The sequence below is a fragment of the Microtus pennsylvanicus genome, chromosome 19 (assembly GCF_037038515.1).
Source record: "Microtus pennsylvanicus isolate mMicPen1 chromosome 19, mMicPen1.hap1, whole genome shotgun sequence".
Classification (NCBI taxonomy): domain Eukaryota; kingdom Metazoa; phylum Chordata; class Mammalia; order Rodentia; family Cricetidae; genus Microtus; species Microtus pennsylvanicus.
In genome coordinates this window covers 20,920,950-20,941,486 of record NC_134597.1, presented here as the reverse complement: position 1 = coordinate 20,941,486, position 20,537 = coordinate 20,920,950, and the positions used below count along the sequence as shown (strand labels likewise).

Genomic DNA, 20,537 nt, shown 5'->3' with positions numbered 1-20,537 from the left:
CAGGATCAAGATATCTAAGGAAAGAGAAGGTGCTGTAGATTTGTAACTAAAATGTTACAAATGTTACCAATGTATAAAAGATGAATCCATCACAGTCTAGAACACAAATGGAGTTATGAGTCCTTCGGCAGAGTTGGATGTGGATAGTTATTTTGTACTCACTGCCTTTTCCAATAAAGCTTCACTTAAATCTTTCCAACTCACATCACTTTAGTATTAATCAAACTTAATAAACCAAACAATAAATATCTAGGCTCTCCAGAGATGGACTAGGAAAAAGGGAGGTCAGTGGAAACTCTGCATTGTCAGAGTAATTCGTGCCTTCAGTACTCAAAAGAAGGATACACTTCATGGTTTCCTTCCTTTAAAATAGCAGCAAGGGGCTAGAGAGTGTTAGAGGAAGGAGCCAGGAAAAGTCCTGTAGCCAGCCTGTTTCTGAGTACTTGGAACTTGAATTCCAAAAGGAATCCTGCATGTTAAAAACTCTTATTCCCTACAGATAGAAGGACAAAATCCACAAGAATCATTGGTGCACATTTCTCAAAGGGCAAGAAGTGATAAATGTTAAAAATCCTTTCTGTGGATTCTCTCCGTGCTCTAAGAACAATGTCAGTATACGTTCATTCTGTTTTCCACTCTGGACTACTTCAGATTCACCCCTTATCCTTGGAATCCTAAGCAATTATGCATTTCCTAGATGCATACAGTTGAAGGCATGAAGTTATGCATAATTTGCAATTTAATTTCAAAATCTAATTTTGTACCTGTATTTATAACTTCTTTCTCATTTCTATGTTGATTAGCCATACATTACCACTTTTTTCTTTTATTGAAAATATATTTTTGTATAATATATCCTGATTATGTTTGCCCCCTTTCTACTCCTCCCAATACTCCCCACCTTTCCTCCCATCTAGATTTCCTCCTGTTTTGTAGTTCATTAAAGAAACCAGACTTCTAAAGGATAATAATACGATAAAATAAAACAAAACAAATAAAAACATATAGTAATAGTATATGACAAATACAAAGAGTCCAAGAAAAGGCAAAAGGAACAGATATAGACACAAAGACAATTCATTTGTACAAATAGGAATCCAATAAAAACATAAAACTAGAAGCTATGATATGTATGCAAAGAAACTGTAGGGTAAAAATAAAATAAAAGTAAAAAAAAGATAAATAAGAGTCTAACACCACAATATGTGACAAGAAACCTTTATAGATGCCATTGAGTTTATTTTCTGTTGGCTATCTTGTCCTGGGAAAGCAACCTACCTCTAAAAGTAGTTTGATTCCCCAGTAATATTCCCTTGGAGAAAATTAAAATCCAACTTATTTATTTATTATTTATTATTTTTTTATTGAGTTAGGTATTCTTCTCTGCTCACCTTCTTTCCTTCCTTTTTCTACCCTCTGTCATGATCTTCATGCTCCCAATTTCGTCAGGAGACCTTGTCTTTTTTCTTTTCCCCATTGTAAATTGGATTCATGTATGTCTGTCTTATGGTCCTCTTTATTGTCTAGGTTCTCTGGGGTCATGAACTGTAGGCTTTTTTTTGGTTTATGTGTAAAAGGCACTTATGATTGAATACATATTATATTTGTCTTTCTGTGTCGGGGTTACCTCACTCAATATCATGTTTTCTAGATCCATCCATTTGCATACACATTTCAATACATCATTATTTTTTTCCCTTGTGTAGTACTCCCTTGTGTAAATGTACCACATTTTCTTTACCAATTCTTTGTTTGAGGGGCATTTAGGTTGTTTTCAGGTTCTGGCTATTACAAATAATACTACTATGAACATAGTTGAGAACATGTCCTTGCTGTATGATTGAATATCCTTTGGGCATGTATATAGCCAAAAGTGATATTCTTAGGTTTTGAGGTAGGTTGTTTCCCAATTTTCTGAGAAACTGCCATACTGATTTCTAAAATAGCTGTACCAGTTTACACTCCCACCAGCAGTGGAGGAGGTTATCATTTCCAGGATAACCTGTCATCAGTGTTCTTTTTTATCTTGGCCATTCTGACAGGTATAAGGTAGAATCTCAAAGTTCTTCTGATTTTCATTTCTCTGAAGGCTAAGGATCCTGAATATTTCCTTAAGTGTATTTCAATCATTTCAGGAATGTCTGTTGAGAATTCTCTGTTTAAGTTTGTACTGCCATTTTTGTCTTGTTAACCATGTCCTTTGCGTTACAGGAGCTTTTCAGTTTCAGGAGGTCCCATTTATTAATTGTTCCTCTCAATATTTGTGCTACTGGGGTTATATTTAAAAAGCAGTCTCTTGTGCTTTCCACTTTCTTTTCTATGAGGTTCAGTGTGTTTGTTGTTGGTTTTTTTTTTTTTTTGGTGAGGTCTTTGATCCATTTGGACTTGAGTTTTGTGCATGACAATAGATATGGATCTATTTGCATCCTTCTTCATGCCGGCACCATTTGTTGAATATGCTTTCTTTTTAAAATATTTTTTGTTTCTTTGTCAAGGATCAGGTGTTTGTAGGTGTATAGATTGATACCCAGATCTTTGATTTGATTTCATTGGCCTTCTTGTCTATTTTTATGCCAATACCAGGCTGTTTTTATTACTGTAGCTCTGGTTTGAAGTCAGGGACTGTGTTGAGTCCAGAAGTTCCTTTATTGGTACAGGATTCTTTTGGCTATCCTGGGTTCATTGTTTTTCCATATGAAATTGAGTATTGTTCTTTAGAAATAATCTTTGAAGAATTTTTTTGGGCATTATATTAAATCTGTAGATTGATTGCCATTTTTACTATGTTAATTCTTGCTACCCAAGAGCATGGACAATCTTTCTATTTTATGGTATCTTTTTTTCTTTCTTTAGAGACTTAAAGTTATTGTCATACAGGTCTTCCACTTGTTTGGTTAGAGTTAGAGTTTCTGTTATTTGTGGCTATTATGAAGGATGATATTTTTGTGATTTCTTTCTCAGACCATTTATCATCTTTATTAAGGAGGGCTACTGATTTTTTTGAGTTAATCTTGTATCCTGCTACATTACTGAAGGTGTTTAAGAGTTGTAGGAATCTCTTGGTAGAATTTTTGGGATCACTATGTAAACTATCATATCATGAGCAAATAGTGAGAGTTCTACTTCTTTTCAAATTTGTATCCCCTCGATTTCCTTTTGTTGTCTTACTGCTCTAGCTAGAACCTCAAGTACTATATTGAATAGTTATGGAGAGAGTGGGCAACCTTGTCTTGTTTCTATTTCCTTGGGATTGCTTTGAGTTTCTCTCCATTTAGTTTAATCTTGGCTGTTGACTTGCTGTATATTGCCTTTTTATGTTCAGGTATGTTCCTTGTATCCCTGCTTCTTTATCATGAAGAAGTGTTGCATTTTGTCAAAGGATTTTTCAGTATCTAATGAGATGATCCAGTGGTTTTTTATTCCTGTTTGCTTATACAGTGGATTATATTGACAGAATTTTGTAGGTTGAACTATTCCTGCATCTCTGAGATGAAGCCTACTAGGTTGTGGTGGATAATTTTTCTGATGTATTCTTGGGTTCAGTTTGCCAGTATTTTATTTAGTATTTTTCATCAATGTTTATGAATGAGATTGGTCTGTAATTATCTTTTTTAATAATGTCTTTGTATGGTTTCTGTATCAGGGTAATTGTAGCCTTATAAAATGATTTTGGCAATGTTTCATTTTCAAGTAGTTATCAATTGAAATAGCATCTGGTTAGGGATGGAGGTATTTTTCCACTTCTCCTTTTAGCCCCTAGTACTTCACCAGTGCTGACCCTTATAGGTGCCAATTGCGCATTCTACCCTGGTTGCTGTGACTTTATACATACCTGATACCTGTTGTGTTTAGAAGTACCTATTTTCTGTGTGTCCTCCATTCCCTCTGGCTCATACACTCTTTCTGAAATCCTATTCTACAAGGGTTCCTTGAAACCTGAGGGAGGGATTTCATAGAGATATCCTGTTTAGGCCTGAGTGTTCCAAGTCCTTTCCTTCCATGCACATCTCTGTACTTGCTCCCATCTTCTACAGGATGAAACTGTTGTGACAACGAATGAGCAAGGCACTGAAACATGAGCTTAGGAACTGAAATGCGTGTGAATTTGTCTAGCAGAATGTCATTGAAAAGTTTTTGCAGCCCAATAAACCTCTCTAATGACACAATGATCCAAATCAGACCAAATCAAACCGAATTAGAAAAAGTCCAGGTTTAGTGGATGTCAGAGCTCCTAGTTGGTCTTCTAGGCCCTCAGAGAGGAGATGGGGAAGGAAGACTGGGAAAACCACAGAGAGGGAAAAGGAAGATCAGGAAGACCACATGTTTATTCTCTAGGATATGATTGAAATACTCCCTGGAAGTGGTCTTGAGCATCTCTGGGGAGGGGAGGTCATCATTTGGTGAGCCTCGTTGGAGGTGGAGTCTAGATTGAGGCAAATCCCAGGGGAGGGGGCTTAGGATGGAACTTCCACCTAAACATCCCAGACTCGTTGGAAATATGGATGTCAGGGGCTGGGCAAACCCTTAACCTGAACATTCCAGACTCTTTGGGTATATGGATACCAGGGGCTGGGCAAACCCTTAACCTGAACATTCCAGACTCTTCAGGTATATGAATGCCAGGGACTGGGGTGATGCTTCCATCCAAACAGCTCAGACTCTTTGGATATACGAATGCCAGAGGGTGGGGTGATGTTTCCACCCAAACATTCCAGGTTCTGGGTATAGGGATGCTGGCTCAAGTCTGGCTACTTTCTGGGGATATGGAATGATGTGGGGGAGGAACAAGTTGGGAGTTGGTGGACTCACACTCAGCGGGAAATGTGGGTGGAGAGGCATCCAGTTAACTGTCACCTTGGAGACCTCAGGCATCTGTTCGTTGAGGAAGATGAGAAGGCAGAGTGTTAGGAGAAAAAATAGATTGTTATTACTGGCCCTATCAATGGGCCTAGCCATGGAAGGGGTAATTAACTGCCAGCAAACAAATAAGACAGAGAACTGCCCTAGTTGTATAGGAGAGGCACTCATGAGTAAGTGAGACATGAGAGCAGATATGCCCTTAAAAACCAGATTTTAGTTGTTAGATAGGTGTCCACTTGAGCCAGGAGAGGTAGTACCAATGATGAAGTCTCAGGAGCTGGTGTAGGTGTTGGCATTATCTGGAGAGCCCAGACCACAGGAGTAACCTGTAAAATATGCTTGAATAAAGGTGGGGTTAAAATGGGCTCTGGAGACTGTTAGTTTTTACCAGACCAGATAAAAGAAATTGAAAACTCTGAACCTCTGAAGATACACCTGAAACCTGTTAATCCTGGACTATGAAACCTGTGAAAGAAGCATACCTGTCTGTATTTTTAGCAGGAAACTTAACAAATGAAGTACGAATAGTACCTTGAATCATCAAATGCCATCTGACAGATTTGAGAGTGGACACATAATTGAGCAGAAGTGAGACAGCTGTTTTCAGTTACACAGGCAACCCCAAGTCTCTCCGTAGTCTTTGACTAACAACAGTCTTAGAAGCTGTATTTGCCATTAGCTGAGGAGACCAGGAGGACTGAAGATTTTCCTGTGGGGGTGGGGTTCAGACTACTGTCTTAGCAGAATGAGATAATCGAAACCCCAGTGTAGTGTCCAGGAAGCCGATGAGGTGGAAGGCAGCTTTTTGCTCTGTGGGTGGTGTTGCCATATCCAAAGGCAAGCCTCCAGGCAGAAGGTTTTCCGCAACCATCCATCTTCTTGGAGGAGCTATAGGATGCTGCAGGATCTGGCATGTCTCTCTGTGATAAGACATTCTTTTGTTAAATGCCATACTCTCAGATCTATAAAGGCACTTGAGAAAGACGGTACCATTACCTGTTAGGTATATTCAAATTAGACATATAAGTAAAATTTGGACATATAGTTTACCCAGTCAGTAACAGATTATCAATGTTAGTAAAGGAAAGAGGAATAAAAGGAATATTTTAGTAAGCCAAAGTATATTGGAGACAGAATTTCTCCTTTGTAGGGCCAGAACACGCGGGTACTCTTACCAAAGATGGTGTTGAGATTTTCACTTTGACCTCAACCAAAAATGGCGGCTATCCACATGTTTGCATTTTTCCAGAGCTGTTGTAATCTGGAGTTATGAGTTTTACAGATTTTAAAACAAGCACATGTATACACAGAGTCATTAAAATAAGCATACCGTGGCCACTTTATTTATACATATAAACAGACAAAACTTTTCCCAGGAAACTGTTACCTGTCCAACTTAAAAATCCTGGAGTAGGTAGCTGAAGCCAGGCAAGCACATATGTGATCCCATTAAGAACCAAATCAGTAGATATTGTAAGACAGAACAGAAACATAAGGGTGGAATACCTATACAGTTTAGAGTAGAAGGGCAGGGGGGTGGATCCATTGTAGGGAGATTTCCAGCATAATCAGATCACATGCCAGGAATGCAACCAATCAGCAAACAGAGAAGTGGGGAAGGTGATAGGGAGAGGGAGCAGGGGCACAGGGTTCAGAAACACAGCATGGGCATTTGGGGGCGTGTTTGTTTGTTAAGGGACATATGGTGTCAGATAACCACAATTCTAAAAGATTTTTTAAATGCAGCCCAAGGGAATTTGGAGATCAGGCCTCGAATTGTAAGTGTTTTGCAAGTCTTCGCCGAACCCAAAGCCTAAGGAAATTCATCCATTGTGGTAGACTTTGGGTCAGAAAACCAGAGGTACGTGAGAAATTCCTTGAAAGGACTTCTCTTGACAAAGGAACCTCACAGGAACAAGGCAGGTCCTTGTTCCTGTCAGGTACCTGAGTGGCGGTGTCTTCAACAGGACAGCCCAAAAATTGCATGAGGCACTGGGCCTCTACGGCAATGACTTGGAACTGGGAATTTACCCAGACGAAGCCAATCTTAGCCTGGCAGAGAGCAGGTGCAAGGGAGAAGGGTGTTTGCCCAACACTTGGCTCTGGACAGGTGGGAAGAACAGCCCTCTTGGTGGCAACTCCAGATGAAAAGTTTCTGTGTTCCAATTAACCTTTCTGCTGATTTAATAATCCAAATCAGACCAAATCAAACCTACTTAGAAAAAGTCCAGGTTTAATGGTTACCAACGTTCCAGGGTGGCCTTGCAGCCTCCCAGAGATGAGACCAGAAAGGACAACTGGGAAAACCATGGAGAAGGAAAAGGAAGACCAGGAAGACCACATGTTTATTCTCTGGGATATGATTCAAATAGCTTGTGGTCTTGAGCATCTCTGGGGAGAGGTAATCATTTGGTGGGATTTCTTGGAGGTGGAGTCTAGACTGAGGCAACTCCCAGGGAAGAGGGGTCGGGATGAAACTTCTACCCAGTCATTAGGAATCACTGTTTTGCTAGTTATTTTGTTAGAGTGTATGCATACATGTTTCTACCTCTGTTTAAGACATTTTGTATATTGATCCAATTTTAGGATATATTTATTTATTGCATTACACATTTCTACTTTTGATCAAGATACGTGTACATTGTTTACATTTTGAGATCATTGTCCTCAGTTGCTGCACAGTTGTTTAAAGATTGTTTAATATACAATTTAAAGTCTTAGTCTTTAAGTCAGGCATTAAGTGTTACAGGTCAATAGTCATTCATGTTTGTCATACTTACAGTTTGATATCTGTTCTTATTATATATAGTTTTGTATTGGGTTTGGAACTGTCTTGTTTAAACAAAATGGCCTTGAAAGTCTGGATCATGTTGAGATGTGGCTGTGGGGTACCAAAATGCCACTCACCCCTTTTTTCCAGTGCTTCCTACCTTGATGTTGGACCCCCATTCCCGTTTCATGAGTTATCCCTTTTAATAAACAAAAAGCTTAGAATACTCTATTTGGAGTTATCTTGGGATTATTTGACTTGGGTTCCCGCCATTCAATGTGTTCAGCATCAATTTCTTCTATTTCTCCAGGGGTTATAGGTCTGTTTAAATCGCTTATGTCACATGGATTCAACTTTAGTAAGTGGTATATATAAAGAAAATTATCTATTTCTTTTAGATTTTTCCAATTTGGTACACTGCAGGTTTATCAAGTATATCCTTATGAATATCCAGATTTCCTTAGCATCTGTTGTTATGCCTACCTTTCATTTCTAATTTTGTAAATTTAGACCCTTTCTATGCCTTTTGGTTAATTTGGATAAGGGTTTGTCAATCTTATTCATTTTTTATCAAAGAACTAACTCTTTATTCCATTGATAATTTATGTGCTTTTTGCTTGTTTGTTTCATTGTATTTATTTCAACTCCAAATTTGATTATTTCTTGATACTATTCCTTTTGAGTGTGATTTCTTTTTTGTTGTTGTTGTCGTTCTAGATCTTTCTGGGGTGCTGTTAAATTATTTGTAGATCTCTTCAGTTTTTTTAAGTAGACACTAAGTGTTATGAACTTACCTCATAGAGCATCTTCATTGTTCCCATAAATTTGAGTATACTGTGTTGTCATTGACATTTCCATTCAATTCTAGAAAGATTTTAATTTCTTTCTTAATTAATGTTTTGGTCTATTTTTGTTGAGTAGTGAATCGTTTAGTTTAATAACTTTCTGTGTTTGTTGGTGACCAGTTTTAATCTGTGGTGCATGTTATTTCAATTTTCCTATATCTTTCAAGATTCATTTTGCATCTTAGTATGCAGTCAGTTTTCGAGAAAGCTCCCTGAGGTGCTGAGGAGAGTGCATTCTTTGTGTTTGGATGGTGTGTTTTGTAGCTATCTGAAGGTCATTTTGACTTGTGATGTTAGCTCCAGCAGTTCTCCGTTTCATTTTTGTCTAGATAAACTGTCTGTTGGTGAGAGTGGGATATTAAGGACTCTCAATATCAGTGTGTGAGTGTCAAAATGTGATTTAAACTGTAGCAGTGTTTCTTTAATCAACTTGGTTGCTACTGTGTTTGGTCCATAGATGTTGAGAATTGCAATGCCTTCTTAATGGATATTTCCTGTGCTGAGTTTGCAATGTCATTCCCTTTCTCTTAGGATGAGTTTTATTTTTTAACTCTGTTTTGTCACAAATTAAAATGGCTACAACAGCTTGCCCTTTAGGTACATTTGCTTGGAATATCTTTTTCAATTATTTTACCCTGAGGTGATGTCTACCTTCATGTGAAGATGTATTGCTTGGATGCAGCAAAAGAATGATCTTGTTTTCACATTCATTTTTTTAATCTATGTCATCTTTATTGGGGATTTGAGACCAATGATGTTGAGGGATACCAATGAACACTGTTAATTCCTGTTATTTTGCCACTACAGTTCTGTTGGTGCTGCCAGTGCTGGTGGTGGCTTGTGTATCTTTCTCATCTCTTGAATTGCTGATCTGGGATTATTTATTTTGTTGAAGACCAGCATCAATGAAATTCATACATTCTAGGGTAGAAACATGAGGATTAGAGTTATTAAGCAAAAGGAACAAAGATATGAGAGAAATAAGAGACAGAAAATAAACATAGAACAGCACTAGGAGGTAAATTCAGTGAATACTAAATCCTGAATCCCACATCCTTTATTTTCCAAGTGCTTATATACTTTACTTCAAAAGGCGAGGGGGAGACAACAGACTTCCTTAACATGATATAAGGAATAGACTTGAATTTTCTTACCTTTGGTCCAGGTGGAGCAGATCCACCTCTATACTCAAAATGTAGACCATACCCTAGGTCTGAATCTTTTTGTTTGTAGCCACATCTGTTTCCAACAACTTTGAGAGAGCAAAAATAAGCTCAAACTCTCTGATCTCCAGTCAAAGTGGAACAGGTTCACATCTGTGGGCCCTCACATTGTTTCTTGTGGTGTTTTTTAGCTGTGACTACCCACTTTTTGTTGATGTTTTTCTTCTATTGCCTTCTGTGGTACTGGATTTGTGCCTGGAGGTGTTTGTTTGTTTGTTGAAACAAACAGCTATTGTGGTTGAAATAATAGTTCCTGTTTAAAAATATTATTTTTGTAAACAGAGTCCGCTTGCTTGTTTCCCGACAATGAAAACACAAATAATCACACAAAAAACTGTATTGGTTACAACACTGCTTGGTCAATAGCTTAGGCATATTCCTAGATATCTCTTACATCTTAAGCTAACCCGTTTCTATTAATCTATGTCTTGCCAAGAGGCTGTGGCTTACCAGTAAGGTTCTTGCATCATTGTCCTTCAGCAGCTACATGGCATCTCCTGACTTTGCCTATTTTTCTCCCAGCATTCAGTTTAGTTTTCCTGCCTAGCTCTATTCTGCCCTGCCATAGGCCAAAGAAGTTTCTTTGTTAACCAAATGATAATAAAATATATTCATAGACTACACAGGGGAATCCCACCTCAAATTTTGTTTCTGCTTTTATGAAATCTAGTTCATGCTCAATTTTTGTGACGAACCCACTGACATTATAAAATAATTCATTTTATATTGGGGCACTGGTAAGATGATTTAACAGTTACAAACACTTGCTCTAGCTGCAGAGATTCTGGGTTCAGTTCCGAGAACCCACATGGTAGCTCACAGATATCTACAAAGTCAGTTCCAGGGAACGCAGGGCTCTCTTCCGATTGCTATAGGTACTTCACACAGATATTATATATATAAATATACTCACACACATACATAAAATAAATAAATGTAAAAATTTTAAAATAATGCAGTGTAGATGGCAGTTTTATTATTTGAATTGTCTAAAATATGTGCTTTTTGTTGTATGTTTTATATTTACACTTTAAAAAAACGATTTATTGTGCACATTGTTGAGTGTATGTACATTTTGTTTTTATGTATGTCTGTGAACCTTGGATGTATATGCTGCCAACAGAGGATAATAGTTCCTTTAGAACTAGAGCTATAGACAATTGCAAGTCAATATATGGGTGCTAGAAATCAAACCCATATCCTCTGGAAGAACAGCCAGTGCGTTTAACTGCTGAGCTGTCCCTTTGACCCCTGTATGTAGATGTTTAGATTTCTAAAATAAATTATAATCTCATAATTACTTGCACTCAGCCATAGAATCTGCATAACTCCCATAACAACAGAGAATGCCCATTTCTTGTCCATGAATCCTTTATTTTCTTGGAACTTGGTATGCAGAATCCTGGTTTTCTTTGATGCCTGCAACCAGTGTCCAGAAACAGTAAAAACAAAGATATTGTATGATTCCTTCCTTACTATTTTTATCAGCAAGGTTGGCTTCCTCAATACTTATTTAAAGTTTCCTGTATCCTGTAGACTTTTTCTTCAAAACTTGTAGTTTATGTGTGTGTTAGATGTCTTCTTGCTTTTTTAGTTTTGTGTCTGCCTCTCTTTATTTCTATTTATAGACATCAATACTGGTTTTCATAATATGAAAATAATTTTGTTTTCATGATTCTCTAAGTGTTTTTTTTTTTAGTTATTAGGTATAAGTTTATCTGAATTTGTGAATCTCAGTGTTTTGTCCTACCATCTTGTGCCTGGTGACTTCAGAGATGCAGGATGCCATGCAGGATAGATGTTCTGGCAATCTGTCTTTTGATGTAAAAATGCCTCATTGTTAATGATTGTCTGTGACATGTCAGGTTTTATGAGGTGTGGTCTCTCTATGTACTAATGTCTCGTGGCTTTGACGTCATGTTGCTCACGGCTATGGCCAGAGCCACACAATCTTTCTTTCTGCCTCAGCTCCTGACTTCTGGATTTACAAGTGTGTATCTGCACATACACCTACAGGATCTTTAAAGTCCTTTAAAAAACATCTTTTCAGCTCTTAACAAAGTTTATATTCTACTCGTCATTTGATCATACGTCTTTTTCTATAACTTCTAACCACCCTTACCAATAGTTCAAAGTTAAGGATTCTGAGCTTTTTCATGAACTGGACCAATAGTATTCTGATAGTCTTTATTTATAGAGCTGCACTTTTAGCCTTTGATTTGACACTCCATTTCACAAACATGCATCCTAATCCCAAAGAGGGTGTAACGAAAATCAGCAAATAATTCTGATGAAAGACATCCAGGTCTTCTCTAGCGAAACCACAGTGACATCTCTAACCTGCTGAGAAGTTGACAACACCCAGGACAGTGATTTTTCCCAGAGAGAAAATTTAACATGATTATTTGAATGTGCAGAATCCAGAATTTTCACTCAAGCATAAAGAACACTTATTTTTCCTGTTGTGGCCACTAGAGAAGTCTTAATTCTCGCAAGGCTGGGCAACTGTAGACTGTACCCTGAGCCTCTGTCTCCTCCTGATTTATATTCCCTTTTATTTCTGGGTTTAAAGGTATATGATACCACTGCCTGGCCTCTAGTGGTCTAATTTTACGCTCTGATCTTCAGGTAAGCTTTATTTATTAAAGCATAAATAAAATACCACTCTATATGCACACATTTGTAAATGTGTAACAAACATAATCAAAGAAAAGAGTGTATCAATTCGAGTGTGGGGGTCATGAGAGGGGTTTGAGAGAGGGTAACTCAGGGACAGGCTGTGAAGAAGAAAGGTATTAGGGGAAGGCATATAATTCTATTTTAATTAAAAGCTTAAAAACAATTTAAAAAAATCTATTTTTCATTTGATCTTAGACAAAAGACCAAGAAGATAGAAGACTATTAATTATTATAATTAAATGATTTGCATTTTGTGTGTGTGTATTAATATGAAAAAGGGTTAAAGTTGATTTAAGAAGGCAGCACTGTCTAGTGTTTATGGTGTGAGAAATGAAGGGGGGTTATCATAAAGCTGCTTTGTTTCTTATTTCTCAGAAGAGTTTGCCTTAGTCGCTAAAAGATTAAAAAGTACCAGGTGAGATGTGGGCGTCTATAGAGGTCTATATTCAAGTAGCTTTTGAAAAAAAAAAAAAGATTGAAGATGATCACAAAGAACTAGAATATCTCCTTTCTTCCTTTAGGATTCTAGGTCATGACCTACTTTTAGGAGATCTTGGATGAGTTCAGCTGATCTACTAAGAATGAAGGGAAGTTTGTTATAACTCTTAGAAAAAGATATCATATTTGTGTACGCTGGGCTTCTTCTCTATGGCTTTTCCAGGGAGTGCTCACATCCAGTTCAGTGCATCTGACTGTTTCAGGTTGTAAATACTAATGGAGTTTGGAAGCCGATGATATAGCAGGCCATCAGAGGATGTGAAGAAAAAGCAACTCTGCTTCCTTGGTTATGGGAGTTTTGGGGGAGGAGGCAGGATAAAGAGCTAAGAATAGAAAGAGATAATTATTAACGCCGCATTACTGTCAGCCTCTCTTGATGAACTTATATAGTTTAGTGTGAGCTAACACAGACATTTCCTTTGCTCAGTGACCCATCCCATTAAGAAGATGTTATTCAGGCATGTAGCTCTCAATATCAAAAAATAAGTTGAATTTGGAAAAAAAATGTTTTTTTCTACTTCAAAATAAAATTACCATGATCTTTTCTTGGACATCTGGTAGAATACCACTATCTATTCATCACTCCCAAAACTCCCTGGTTTGTTCTTGTGTCTGTGGATTATCTTTCTTATCTCATACACCTGGAAGAAGGTTCTGTTAGTACCTTTGTAAAGTTAAAGTTGTATGGTGAGTATTTTGTGTGCATATTTTAAATAAAGATGTATTATTTTATTAAATAACACCCTGTCTTAGTTAGGGTTTCCATTGTTGTGAAGAGACACCATGACCATGGCAACACTTGTAAAGGAACGATTAAATTCAACTATTTAATTGGGGGCTGGCTTATGGTTTTAGAGGTTTAGTTTATTATTATCATGACAGGAAGCATGGAAGCTTGCAGGTGGACATGGTGCTGGAAAAAGAGTTGAGAATCCTACATCTGGATCCACAGGCAGCAGAAGGCGAGGCCACGTGTAGTGGGTATACCTGAGCATATATGAGACCTCAAAGCACCCCCCCCCCACAATACTGCTGCAGTGACACACTTCCTTCAACAAGGCCACATCTTCTAATTGTGTCATTCCTTATGGGTCAAGCATTCAAAGACATGAGTCTATGGGGCCACTCCTATTCAAGCCATAAGTGTGATTTTCTAAAAAAATAAATTAATAGCCAGAGAGGAAAACCAGATCTACATTTGTTCAAAAATCAGGTAAACTGCAGAGTTTTCAAACTTCCTTTTCTACACACCTACACACACAGAGACACAATTTTGGGAGGTGCTAGAATTAAAACTTAAGTCTTGATGAAACATGTTTCCAGATTGACATGTTTCCAGATTGTCAATCAATCATTTTGTAGAAGTCAACCCAAGAACTTGAATCAGCTAGTCATATCCACAATGAATAATGAAGAGAAAATACATCCAAGTATTCTACTTTTGTACAGCCCTGTCTCTATAGGACCCAGGGTTCCTTGCCTAGGGAATGGTGCCATCTGGAGTAGGCTGGTTCTACCAACATCAGTAAAAATATGAAGACAATCCTCTATAGATATGTCAAAGGAGCGCTCTGATCTAGATGGTCCCTCAGTGAGAATCTGATGTCAGTGATTCTATATGGTGCTAACTTGACATTTAAAACCTATCATCAAGTACTATTTGAAGAAATACTGTATGTTTTTCAGATGATATCTGACATCTGAAAGGTGGAGATATTTTGTTTTCTTAAATATGTTTATTATATTCTATGTGCATACATGATTTGCTTGCATGGATGTCTGTGTACCAGATAATATGTGTTCCTGATGCCCATGGAAGTCAGTGAAGAATGTTGTATCCCCTGTATCTGGTATTATGGATAGTCGTGCTCTACCATATAAGTACTGGGAATTGACCCTTGGTACTCCTCTTGAAATACAAGTGTTCTTAACTTCTAGGTCATCTCTCTAACCCCAGGGAAAACTCTTTCACATTTTGTTGAGGCTCCTATATTTATGTTGATGTGATAAAAACATTAAGAAATCCCAGGAAGTGTTCTTTAGACAGGTTGTTAAAACAAAACAAAGCAAAACAAACAAACAAAAATCACAAGAAACAAAATACAGCCCCATTTATGAAGTTTGTGATTTCTAGCAGGTTTGGATATTGGAACCATACAATGAGATCCATGATCTATAAGCAATGTGTACCATGATGGCCTACACAGCTGTTCAGCCTCTGTCTTCACTACATGTACTTTACTTTTTGCTTCAGTATTGAGGTGGCCATTTGGTCCACAGGTACCCTTTAAAAATGATGTATATGGGAGGAAGTGTTAGTCTCTTCTCAGACTGTGTTTTGTCCTTTTCCTCATGCAGTTTATCATTTAAAATGTAACATAAGCTCCACCCTTTTCCAATTCGTCTTAAGGAATGAGGATCTTAAAATATGAAGTCACTCATTTTTATTTGTAGTTTGTCAAAAGGAAAGCTTGACTGCAGTGAAGGGCAATTTCTGTAAATATTCTCCAATATAGCGATAGGAAAGAAACTGGAACAATTTTAGAAAATGGTGTGTTATTTACTTCATCTCCTACGAGTCAGACTTAATAACCACGTTGCTTTTTCTTTTTTTCCTCTTCTCAGATGTACATCCAGACAACAACCCTCACTGTCTCCATGAGTTTAAGTGCTTCGGTGTCTCTGGGAATGCTCTATATGCCCAAAGTTTATATCATAATTTTTCATCCAGAGCAGAATGTTCAAAAACGCAAGAGAAGCTTCAAGGCTGTGGTGACAGCTGCTACCATGCAAAGCAAACTGATCCAAAAAGGAAATGACAGACCAAATGGCGAGGTGAAAAGTGAACTCTGTGAGAGTCTGGAAACCAACAGTAAGTCATCTGTAGACTTTCAGATGGTCAAGAGCGGAAGCACTTCCTAATAGATGTACGTTGGACATTCTTCTACTAGTCTTGGGAGCTACACTACCTGGTTCTCTGGGCATGGTGTATATGCACCCTGAGACTGTCACAGCAGTCAGAATCAATGGATACTGATGAGTGGTGTATCAGCACACAAACTGCCAGCTTCAGCTCCTTAACAAACTATGGAAGCTAGCTCTTACGTTGAGGTACCGTAGGGCTTGGCATTTGGAATGCGATTTCATTGGCAAAATTCATTTTTGGAAACTTAGGAAATATTATACAAGATTTATTGCTTTGGTATTGGCTGCTCTTTGTTATTCCAGTTTATCAGTGATATTTGTAGAATGCAGTACTCCAGATCTTGCACGAATAAATGACAAGTTAGTTAGGTCTTTGGGAAAATGGGAAAAGTGTAGTTAGTCATCATGTATAATAGAGTCATTGTAAGTACTTGGTTCCTCCATGTTCTCTCTTCTCCTTTTGACTTTGCTCAATTTCTTTCCTGAGTATGATAAGCCTTGAAAGTCTCATGACCCTGAAGGTAGAATCCTTTCTACCATTTTCCTCACCTACCTTCCTTTGCTCTGTGGTTGACCCAGAATCATCATATAGTAACATATTGTTCTGATATCCAGGACAATCCATTTAAATTTACTTAATCAGCTAAGGCTTTTACTGATATCCAAATAAAAGCATTAGACAGGTTAGATATGTGTATGGTAAAGATTCAGAAAGTAGAATATGATAAAAGTTTTATTTATATCACCTGGTTACATAAACAAATTAAAGAGAAATAAATTAGAGCTTATGTCTTTACTCTAGAATGGCTCTTAGTCTTTTGGGAATGCCATAGTATAAGTCTGTAATAACTAATATAAGTGCTTTTGTTAGTGCTACATATTTGTAATCTAAGCAATTGGGTCAAGAGGATTGAGTCAAGAGAATTGTGTATTTATGGTTTGGGCTACGCAACAAGATCCCATCTCAGAAAAATAAGAATATCCAACAACAAAAATGCTCCCTTTCCCCAGAATCCTTTATTGGGCTCTATTCCCTGCTTGCTATTCTTTTGATATTGTCTTAATGTTTCTATTGCTGTGAAGAGACACCATGACCATAGGAACTCTTATAAGAAAACATTTAATTGGAGGCTGGCTTACAGTTTAGAGGTTTAGTACATTGTCATCAGGAGTCACAGAAGCACACAGGCAGACATGGTGCTAGAGAGGGACCTGAGGTTCTCTATCCTGACGTGTAGACAGCTGGCAGACAGAATGAGCCACTGGACCTGACTTGAGCATCTGAAGTCTCAAAGCTGGCCCCTACAGACACACTTTCTTCAACAAGACCACACCTCCTAATAATGGAACTCCCAATGAGTTGTGGGTACCATTTTGATTCAAACCATCATAGACATTAAATATAAAAGACTAATAGTTTTATTAGGTTTAATTACTAAAGAAATTTAGTTTCCATTGGACTGACAAAAAGTCTGAGTTAAAGTATCAGGATATCTATGTGAACATTGCATATTATAAAGTTTTGTGCATAGAGATAATCTCTGTTATATAAGCATGTTGAATAGGCTTAGTAGCTTAAGGGGTAGGGAGGTGGCAGGGTGGTTAAAACAACTTACCACCATGTCTGATGACCTCAGGTATATCCTGGGACCCAGACTGTTGAAGGAGAGAAGCTTCTCCCACAAGATGTCCTCTGACTTCCACATACATTTTGAGGTACACACACACACACACACACACACACACACACACACGCACACCAGTATAAAACAAAAATTAAAAAAAAAAACCTTAATGGCTTAAGCCATCATTTAAAGCCATCTTGACTTTTGCAAGCTTATCTGCTAAAAATCTCAATCATCAGTACAGAAACACTTCCTACACAGACAGCATCCTCTCCAAAAGCAGCCTTGAGAACCTGCAAGAGCAAACAGCAAGAAGGATGTTAGTAACAACTGCTTACCATCAGCTCCCATGATAGATAAACGATTTAACAACGACAGAGATATTAGCAAAATGCTGATGATTTCGGGACAGAATTTATCTGTTTTCCAACTCGAAAGCATTAGTGTGGGGATTTAAAACCCGGGCAGATGCCAGCGAGCTGCTGCTGGCACAATATTCTGCACTTTTAACATTGGCACTGGGAACATGACTCACCAGAGTCTGGTGCTCTACCTGTATTTTTGTGACAATCCAGGAAAGGACATAATGGGTTTCAAATGGGAACAACTAACATTTGGGTGGAATAAACAGCAATCATCCCAGGCCCACCTGAAGATATGATGGGAGGAAAAATCAATAGCCCTTTCCAATCCCTTGAAGAACAAACAGCTTCCCTTTAAAGTAAAATTCCTATTGTCAATAAGCACCAGTCTTGTATTGTTAAATACGTCTCCAACACTGGTTCTTTTCCTTGTTATTTTCTGTGAACGCTGAAGTGGAAATTATGTAACCTACATGCGTTTCTCTGATTTCTCTAAAATAAGAAAGATTATAAACATTGAGGCTCTTGTGGGGGTGATCTTATTGTATTCTGGAAGAGTTGAAATTCACGTTTGGAAGGTAAAGGAAAGCAGAAATGATGCTAATTAAGATAATTCAAATTACTGACTGGATGAAAGTTTGGGATGTGGTTAATGTAAATTAAAGAACAACTATTATGTTAGCACACCCCCCCTTTATTTTAGTATAGGGAGAATCTTGATAACTTTAGCTACTAATCTGTTGCTGGAATTTTTTATTCTGACTATATATATATATATATATATATATATATATATATATATACTTGCATATATAATACACATACACATATATGTATATGTCCATTATACATATATATGCAATGTAGTACAGAGTTTTGTGTTCAGAAAGCTCATTTAAGAGTTATTTTTAATATGTATGATATATGTGCATGTGTTTGTGTATGTATACATATGTATTTGTGTGTAAGTGAGTGCTATGTATGAGTCAGGTACCTGTAGAATCCAGAAAAGGGCCACTGATTCCCTGGAGATGAAGTCACAGATGGTTGTGAGCTTCCTGATGTGGGTACCGGGAACCAAACTCAGGTCCTCTGGAAGCCAATGCTCCTTCATTTTTTGGGTTTTGTTGTTGTTATTTAACCAACTATATTGGCAGTTTATTTTGAGCAAATGTAATAAGTAACCCCACAGAACAGTAAAAGAAATGAGAAAAAGTGGTTTTTGTTGTTTTCTTATCCTCTTTGTGTTAATAAATGCCAAGGAGCAATAAATTCCTGCATAAATAATTCAGGAGTTTGCAAGCCCAGGTTTGGCAACAGAACTGCAGGCCTCAGTCAGTAGTCATGCCATAATCCGTCTGTTCTGTAGGTGACCAGGCCCTGTCTTGTCCAGGCAGGGCTTCGCAGGTACCGCTGTCCTGTCCCTTTTCCTCTCCCCCACCCTTGTGTGGACAGACTTGTGTCCCTCAGAGCTTTTCTTTTTTTTTATTTTTTTAATTTATTTATTTATTAAAGATTTCTGTCTCTTCCCCGCCACCTACTCTCATTTCCCTCCCCCTCCCCCAATCAAGTCCCACTCCCTCCTCAGCCTGAAGAGCAGTCAGGGTTCCCTGCCCTGTGGGGAGTCCAAGGACCACCCAGCTCCATCCAGGTCTAGTAAGTTGAGCATCCAAACTGCCTAGGCTCCTACAAAGCCAGTATGTGCAGTAGGATCAGAAACCCATTGTCATTGTTCTTGAGTTCTCAGTAGTCCTCATTGTCTGCTATGTTCAGAGAGTCCGGTTTTATCCCAAGATTTTTCAGACCCAGGCCAGCTGGCCTTGGTGAGTTCCCAATAGAACATCCCCATTGTCTCAGTGTGTGGGTGCACCCCTCGTGGTCCTGAGTTCCTTGCTCGTGGTCTCTCTCCTTCTGCTCCTGATTTGGACCTTGAGATTTATGTCCGGTGCTCCAATGTGGGTCTCTGTCCCTCAGAGCTTTTCTATGATTATCCTGGAGCAAGAAAAATGCCCACCATTAGGGAAAGAACTTTTTCTGTGGACATTTTCTGATAGCTTTTGCAATCTTGGAGGGTTGTGGGGGATGTAAACAGTTACTCTCATACCCTCATTTTGTGCTAGAGACTCAACATTGGAGACGGTATTTATGCTCCAAACAAAGGTCTCCCAGAACCTCCCCACCCGCCATTCATTCCTGCCCCACATCTCCTCATCCTTCTGGGTTTCTCTTCAGCAAAGAGCTGGAATCCCATGGACATCGGTCAGCCATTCTATATCAAGTTGCAGTGTGACTAGGCACCTCTTCTAGTCTCCTATTTAGGCTGGATGAGGCAACCTGTTAGGAAGACAGGGTCCAAAAGCGGGCAGCAGAGTCAGAAACAGGCCTTGCTCCCACTGTTAGGATCCCACAAGAAGATCAAGTTATACAACTTTCATATACATGTAAATGGAGTTTTCTCTGTCCCACCCTGTACCACTTCTAAATAACCACTTAGAGCCTTAATAATATTAATTCCAGAATGTTTGGCCTATAGTTCAAGCTTATTACTAACTAGCTCTTACATTTAAAGTAACCCATTTCTAGTATTCTATTTATTGCCGTGAGTCCATGGTTTTTACCAGTATGCTGGAATCTTATTTCTTGGGAGGCTGCTCATGTCTTTTTCTGACTCCACCTTTTTTTCTTCCTGTTTTCTGTTTGGCTTTCCCACCTATCTATATTTCTATCTTGCTATAGGACAAAGAAACTTT

General features: G+C 38.2%; 1 protein-coding gene across 5 annotated transcripts in view; it reads left to right on the top strand.

Moving 5' to 3' along the window:
- Grm8 (glutamate metabotropic receptor 8) overlaps nt 1-20,537 on the top strand; it is a 799,977-nt gene that overhangs the window by 772,852 nt on the left and 6,588 nt on the right. For 3 of the 5 annotated variants that reach the window (XM_075953597.1, XM_075953596.1, XM_075953600.1), the window contains exon 10: nt 15,501-15,747. In XM_075953597.1, the coding sequence (XP_075809712.1) occupies nt 15,501-15,747 (247 nt within the window). Of the gene's footprint in view, nt 1-15,500; nt 15,803-20,537 lie in introns of all 5 variants that reach the window. The other 2 variants (XM_075953598.1, XM_075953599.1) reach the window with 1 other exon arrangement.